The following is an 8,330-nucleotide window of genomic DNA, read 5'->3' on the forward strand; positions in this document are numbered from 1 at the left end:
AGAAAACAGGCAAGCTTATTATCATTTATTTCAATTTGAGGGGTTTTGTTAACACAAAGCATTGTTAACATGTTGTATTTTAATACACACAAACAAACAATATATTACTAAGTACAATCAGATTTACAATTTTGTTCTATTTTAGCCTTTTGAATTGAAAGCATCATTTTATCCAGAAAGTTATTATAATCTTCAACTCTTTGAAAGCTTTCAGCTTTTGCTTTTATTGCTTGTTCAAAATTAGCAATATCTGATGCCATGTTGGAAATAGGAATCAAATTTGTATCCAACATATTACCAGAATTACTTATACGATTTTTCACTCGATAATCACTGTCTACAGTATGGATTTCATTTAGCTCCATTGTCCCGTTACTTGGTGTATTTGTCTGAGCTTTAGTAGAGCCAAATGTGTAACTGTTTAAATGTTCCACTGTTTGAGGAATGTTTCCCGCACTTAATTGCTCCCTGGAACTAATACTGCTTGGGTTAGAACTCCCTGGTTCAAAATTCCCCAAACTACCCATAATGCCATTTGTCTGAAGGGATCCAATAAGATCATCAAGAGGTTTTTGTTTTGACAACAGGTTTGCAGCTCCATCATTGGCAATGACTACTGGATTGTGTAGTGGTTCACCAATGTGATCATTAAACACCTCTATTATCTCACTACTCTTCTCACCAGCCTGGTCAGCACCTTCAATGCTCTCAGTTAAGATCTGAAACTCCTGTCCGTCTATGGTAAAGGTGCCTTCTCCACTCTCTTTGTCAACTATCACAACTATGTGATCTTCCCTCTCAACCAATACATGATTATCACTCTCACTCAAGTCATACTCTACATTATTTGTCTCATCTTCTAGCACAGCTGTATCTTGTACAGTGTTTAAATCTATACCAGAAGCTATTTTTAATCTGTTTTCGATATTCACATCCTCATGGCTGTTGTCCGGAACAATGACATACAGTTTTTCATTTTCATTTATTGTGCCAGCCATATTAGGTTTCTCCACTATATTGTATAATATATTTTCTACATTACTTGTCTCATGATCTGTTGATGCTGGTATATCAAGAGAAGTCTGAGGTATAATAGTTATACAACCATCACCAGAGTTTGTTACTATGGCTTCGTCACCTTCAACATAAATGCACTTGTACTGGACTGAATTATCTTCAATATTGAGATCGATATCACCAGTTAAAGTAACTGTTACATCCTCTTTATTAGTTTTTCTCTCAGTTACTAATTTGACTTCTTCACTTTGTTCCCTATCAACTATTTCATCAGCACTCTCATTAGTCAGCCCTTTATCTCCATCTTTCACCGTTACAAATACATCCATTTCTTCATCCTTATAATACACCTTGTAGTTCTCCTTGCCTTTCTCCTCCTGCAGCCTCAGAGTTATAATCCTGTCTGTGTCCTTAGCCTGGAAAAAGGTTTCAACGTCTTTTTCCTTCCAATCATGTTGCTCAATCAAATGATCGGCCAAGCATTCCTTGTTTATGAACACTCTCTTACACAGTGTACACATCACCTTATCCTCTATAACAGCTTCGATATCAACCTTCCTCTTCCTACTCTCTCTCTTATCCTTATGTTGCTTGAATCTATGGGAAGCTAGGACGCGTTTGTTGGAGAACTTTTCCCCACAGAACTCGCACGAGTGGTCAGTGGCGTGCGACATGTAGCAGTGTTTCTTCAAGGATTTCAGGGACTCATAATACAAGTTACACAGAGAACAGTGGAAGTCGGTTCTCAGCTCATGGTACTTGGAGTGGGCTTTTAACTGTCTAACATTGTTGAACCTGAAATATTTGACATCATGAGTTAATTATCAAAGTTACACAGAGAACAATGGAAGTCGGTTCTCAGCTCATGGTACTTGGAGTGGGCTTTTTACTGCCTTACATTATTGAACCTGAAATATTTGACATCATGAGTTCATTATCGAAATATTGGATTTGAAGAAATACTAAATATATATATATATATATATATATATATATATATATATATATATATATATATATATAACATAATACATGACAAAAATAAAACATGTATGATTGTGCTTTTATGTTATTCTTTGTAGCACAGTACATCATGAGCTTACATTATGATCGTATCTTGAATAAAAAAGTTTGATATTTGTTCAAGAACACGCTGGAAAAGTGATATTTGTTCAAGTACAAGCTAGAACAGTGATATTTGTTCAAGTACAAGCTATAACAGTGATACTTGTTTAAGTACAGGCTAGAACAGTGATATTTGTTTAAGTACAAGCTAGAACAGTGATATTTGTTTAATTACAAGCTAGAACATAATATATTTGTTTAAGTACCTGTAGGCTAGAACAATGACATTTGTTAAAGTACAGGCTAGAACAGTGACATTTGTTTAAGTACAAGCTAGAACAGTGACATTTTTTTAAGTACAAGCTAGAACAGTGATATTTGTTCAAGTACAAGCTAGAACAGTGACATTTGTTTAAGTACAGGCTAGAACAGTGACATTTGTTTAAGTACAAGCTAGAACAGTGACATTTGTTTAAGTACAGGCTAGAACAGTGACATTTGTTCCAAGAACAAGCTGGAACAGTGATATTTGTTCAAGTACAAGCTAGAACAGCAATATGTTTTTTTTCAAATTTAAGCTGGAACAGTGATATTTGTTCAAGTACAAGCTAGAACAGTGATATTTAAGTAAGTACAAGCTAGAACAGTGATATTTGTGTAAGTACAAGCTGGAACAGTGATATTTGTGTAAGTACAAGCTAGAACAGTGACATTTGTTTAAGTACAAGCTAGAACAGTGATATTTGTTTAAGTGCAAGCTAGAACAGTGATATTTGTTCAAGTACAAGGTAGAACAGTAATATTTAGGTACAAGCTATAACAGTGATATTTGTTTAAGTACAGGCTATAACAGTGATATTTGTTTAAGTACAAGCTAGAACAGTGACATTTGTTTAAGTACAAGCTAGAACAGTGATATTTGTTCAAGTACAAGCTAGAACAGTGATATTTAAGTACAAGCTAGAACAGTGATATTTGTTTAAGTACAGGCTAGAACAGTGATATTTGTTCAATTACAAACTAGAACGGTGATACTTTTCTTAGAAACAAGTAATCACATGCATTTCTTGTTGTTTGACACTGATTACCTACATAGTAGGTGACATATAGATCAATGCACATTTGCACTAAAGATATCAAGTTAAATAGTATAACCATGGAACTCTTAAGACTTTACCCTTGAGTTAGTTCAAGTGAGAGTATTAATTGCTGCCTACCTTTTCCCACACCTATCACAGGATACAGGCATCTCCCCCTTGTGCCGTAACATGTGTTCCTGCAGACTCTGGTTGTACGGGAAACATTTCCCACATTTCTCACATGTGTATGGCTTATGACCTGAAATAAAGATGGAATACACAATGTACAGAAAAGACTTCTATTAAATATTTTTACACTGTTTACATACAGTGCTTTCAGAATTAAATTATGTTTCTGGAATGTCAGGCCAGAGCAAAAACATTTTAGTTCCGACCTGCCCCACTCAAACTTATTTATTTGATGAAAATTTTCCATGGCAAAAAGAGGTCAGAATTCAGAGATTAAGGGAATTTTTGAAGAAATACATCCTTTTTTATTAATGAATGAGTTAAAATGTTCAAATCTTTCTGATTGGTTTACAATCTGGATGAAAATCATAACTGTCCCAAGGTATGTATGAAGTGTAACGGAAGAAAGTACCGTGGTTGCAGACGATGACAATACACTACATACCCTCATGTAGACTGACATGTTTCCTTAGAAGGGTGGCATTGATAAAACCCTTCCCACACTTCAGGCAAACATGCGTCTTGGTACTGTGGTGTTTCAAGTGGGCATCACGTGACGCCTTTGTCTTGAAATACTTGGAGCAAACCTCACACTTGAACTCACGCACGTCTGAAACAAATATTTGTTAAATTACAAAAACATAATGTGGCACAGGCTATTACTAGAAATATAACAAGAGCTGTCGTAGGACAGCGCGCTCGCCTTCGCCGCTTTGACTCAGAAGTAAATACAATAACAATGTAATATTACCAAGTTTGGTCTATTTATGTCAAACCTAACTAAAATTATTCAATACATAAGGTGACTTTGATGCTGCCCTCCCACCACCCGAAAAATGACGCAAGTCATTCAAATAACTTGTAAGATGGTTGTAAATAATTTTGAATTTTATTAAATGCATTAAATGAAAGGTATAGAAGTTTTTTTTTATTAAAATCCCAACTTGCCCTTAACTTTTACTTGGCTAAAACTTTAACCTAAGTCAATCAGGGGCCATAACTTGTATTAAGGATATGGAGTTATGTAACCTCATTGGGTGATGGTCCTGAACAATTGTGTGAAGTATTAAGTCAATTGAATGAAGGGTATAGAAGTTATTAATAAATATCCCAACCTGCCCTAAAACTTGAACCTAAGTTCCATAGTCAATCAGGGGCCATAATTTGTATAAAAGATAATATGGAGTTATCTAACCTCATCATGTGATGGCTCTGAACAACTGTGTGAAGTATTAAGTCGAATGGTATTGGAGTTTTAAGTGAAAATCCCAACTTGCCCTAAAACTTTAACCGGACACCGACTCCGACGCTGGGGCGAGTAGTATAGCCCACCTATTCTTCGAAAATTCGAGCTTAATACTCAATAACTTGTTGATTTCATTAAAAATCAAATTAAACTACAAGATGCAATTATATGCTCTCACAAAAGCAAAGGCTCAGTTAATCAGGATTTACAATAAATCACCTAAAATTCTTTATTTCAAAAAATCAAACCTGCTGGAGGACCAAGACATTTTACCTGTATGTGACTGTTTATGGGCAATCAGATTTCCTCTTCGGAAGAAGGCTGCACCACACTCGTCACACTTGAACTTTCTCTCAGCGCTGTGACATGTCATGTGACTGGTGAGGTACTCCCGCAGAGAGAACAAGGCACCACAAATCTCACAGCTGTATGGCTTCTCTCCTGCAATGATTCATACAATGTCTGCAGCAGTGACAACATATAGGTCTCATTATAACTAAAGGTAATATGAACATCCAATGCACTTCAGTCTGAAAGGAAACACATTGTAAACAGAAAGTATAACTGTCTCATTTAGACAGCATATTTTTGGATTGTGTAAGACAATTATTTTTATTCTTAAACTTCATAAATAACACTATATCTTCAGTCCATAGCATTCGTTCATGGACATCCTAAGTAAACCTTAATAATTGGCATAATGTTAACCCCAGTTTAAGAAATTTGGTAGAGCACCCGGCTGGGTAGATTCCCAGACTGCCTGCATACTTTTCTGAGGCTGTGACATTTGGTGCACAATATCTGACTTGGGCCTAAGTGCCCCAGAGCATCAGTAAGAGTAACAAGTGAAACATTGTATGTCTATTAGGCTCATTCTGGGAACTATAGAACAAAATTCAATGCAGAGGGTATAACGTCACAGTTAATTTCCTCTGTTAACTGAATGAAATTGTTTTCATGTTGAACAAATCGACATGAAAAGCTATACTTTACCATCTTCATCTTACCTGAATGTACAGCCATGTGTTTCTGGTACACATATTTCGTAGAAAATGTTTTATCACAGATCTTGCAGTTGAAATTTTCATCACTTTTGGGAGCCTTTAGATAAAAATGTCAGAGCTGTACTAATTTTTAATACAAAGATTGTGATCAAACAATGAATGAGTAGTAAAACTAAAAATATTCAGAAAGAAAAACAATTAATTAAATGACTAAATATACACACTTTACATAAATATAATTATGGAAGTTTTTGAATTCATACATTTATACATAAGTGTATTTATAAACAAAATAATGTGCATAACTACAAGCTCTTCAGAAAAACCTATTTTAAATGTATGTTGATTTAAACACAAATACCAATTGCATTTATAATTATATGGGGTTAATGAATAAATTACACTATATTATGTACTAAAATAAATAGTCCTAGTAGCGGTCCATTCATGAAGATAATTAACTTTAGAACTCTAGTTCTACATGTAGGTTTCAATTTAAGATACCATAGCTTACCTTTCTTATAAGTTTTCTTTTTGATGTGTTGGATCTACTGCAGTCACGTTTTCTGGTCATGCTAGATGACTCTAAACATATTGGCTGGTCAGTACCACCAAAACCACCATTTTCAGTGTCATCCATTAGATCTGTTACTTCAGATTTAACTTCTTCAATCAGATGTGCAACTTCATTCAGACTTACTTCCTCTGATTGAATACAAGCGTTCTGTTTTTCTTTACTTCTCACAGACCCCCTCCTGCTCCTCATTAAATTCAAGTCACAAACAGTGCCATCTTGTTTCTGAACTTCTTGTTTTATCGGTATTTGAATTTCTGGTAACTCACTGTCATTTTCAATTTCACTTACACTGCTATGAGCATTTCTAATTAGGCTTATAGCCATTTCTGTTTGACTAACTTTGGTTTCCTTTTGTGCTTTACATTTGCCCATTTTGTGTTTTAAATTTTCGTTACTATTGCCATTTATGGTTTGCTCTTTTATTAACCTGCACAGCAGTCTTGTTGTATTAATGACTTCATTTAGCCTGAAAAACAGGGAATTCTGCTTTAATCTAACATTTTATATGTTATTTGTAATTCAACATAAAATATATTCAATGAAAATCCATAATAAAATTTTCATATATAACAACACAAATGATTACAGTACCTGTAAAAAAACATTAATAAATTAAAGACACTAATTCATTCACACTTTTTTTAACATCTTTCATACATGCCATATTTTCTGGAGACCATTCAGGGGGATTTGTTCAAAAGGCTGAAAATTCAGGGGGATTTTGGTTGTAATCAGGGGGATTTTTTTAGCAGGTCTAAGTTGGCGAAATTTTAAAGTATTTTTAGACGCAAGTACGAAAAATGTATTCACATATAGTTTGCTTTGAAAACCTCTTAACTTTTTCACTATAAAGAATTATTTTTTGTCATGATTTATCATATTCTTATGATACACTGTCATGTCATACTGTAATGCACTTGCAGAACAAAATATGTCATTGGAAAAATATGTTTTCGTGATAATTAAATTAAATTTACCTTCCTCTAAAGTCTTTTAAAAAATTGTGCTTAATTCTATCAGCTTGATGACTTTCAGACAATAAGAGAATCAAATAAATAATTTTAATTTCTTCCGTCCAAAATAGTAATATTTCTTTGCCTTTGATTATTACTACAAATTAATTGATCACTTGTTGTAAAAGTTTCCTTTCACTCACATACTGTGGTTTCACTTACTTTGTCATTATTGCCTGATGTAAAATTTATAAAGAATTTTTTTTTTTTTTTTTTAATTCCGGGAGATTTTTATCTCCCGCCGGGAGACCGGGAGATGGATCGAAATTCCGGGGGATTTTCCCCCCCACCGGGTGATATGGCATGTATGATCTTTTCACACCCACAGTTTGCCTGGCCTTGATCAAAGACAAATTTTCTCTAAAGCCATTATTGATCTTTTCTATTTTAAACGGTTGCTGGTGGTGTGTAAGCTCAATTATACTTGCAATCGCGCCTTGCCTTTTGGCGAGTGCTCCGATAAGATTGATAGTCATTAAAGGTTTTTGAACTCAGTGCACAGACAGAATGTAGTCCATATAAACAACCACTTCAGAGTCTTTGACGATTTTTGTTAAGGGGACATAATGAATGTCCACATATTAAAAAAGTTCCCTTAACGCACATTATTATGGCTAAGACAGAATGTAACCCTGGTCAGAGCTACCCTGGTTCTTTAGCATGCACCAGTGTATAGCACTGGACCCCCATTTATTGTCCGTACCGGAAGACAATTAGTATTTATTAATGGTGCGGCGGGGAATTGAACCTTTATGCATGGATTGGCAGTCAAGTTTGTTACCACTAGAGCACAGCTCTGGGACTATATTTATCAGTTGTAACAAACTTTCTTTCATGTAAAAAAGGGCCGATACATCTCCGTAATCAGGAGCCGAAATATCTACAGGATGGAGCCGATTTGGTAAGGCGAGACTACCGTTTCAACTAGGGCCGATTTGGTAAGGGGGCGAATGGTCTGGTAACCTTTCAAATAATTTAATCAGGGAATGAACATTTTAATAAAGGGATCTTAAATAAATTCTAACACCTAACTGCAAATCACATAAATGTTCAACGAAACGCTAGAAAAACGAATACATACCAAAATAAATCGCATGGCAACTTTTTATATAAGGGAAGTAACTTCATATTTAACCGTTC

General features: G+C 34.8%; 1 protein-coding gene across 1 annotated transcript; it reads right to left on the reverse strand.

Annotated features, from left to right (window-relative positions):
- Positions 1 to 48: 48 nt before the first annotated feature.
- On the reverse strand, positions 49 to 8,291 carry LOC128206166 (uncharacterized). The gene is made up of 7 exons (XM_052908467.1): positions 8,272 to 8,291; positions 6,115 to 6,643; positions 5,604 to 5,697; positions 4,870 to 5,037; positions 3,796 to 3,960; positions 3,300 to 3,420; positions 49 to 1,812 (listed from the first exon to the last, which is right to left on the reverse strand). The coding sequence occupies exons 2-7, from the start codon at positions 6,547 to 6,549 to the stop codon at positions 108 to 110; spliced, it is 2,688 nt and encodes an 895-aa protein (XP_052764427.1). The 5' UTR covers positions 6,550 to 6,643; positions 8,272 to 8,291; the 3' UTR covers positions 49 to 107.
- Positions 8,292 to 8,330: the final 39 nt, after the last annotated feature.

The sequence above is a fragment of the Mya arenaria genome, chromosome 10 (assembly GCF_026914265.1).
Source record: "Mya arenaria isolate MELC-2E11 chromosome 10, ASM2691426v1".
NCBI classification, from domain to species: domain Eukaryota; kingdom Metazoa; phylum Mollusca; class Bivalvia; order Myida; family Myidae; genus Mya; species Mya arenaria.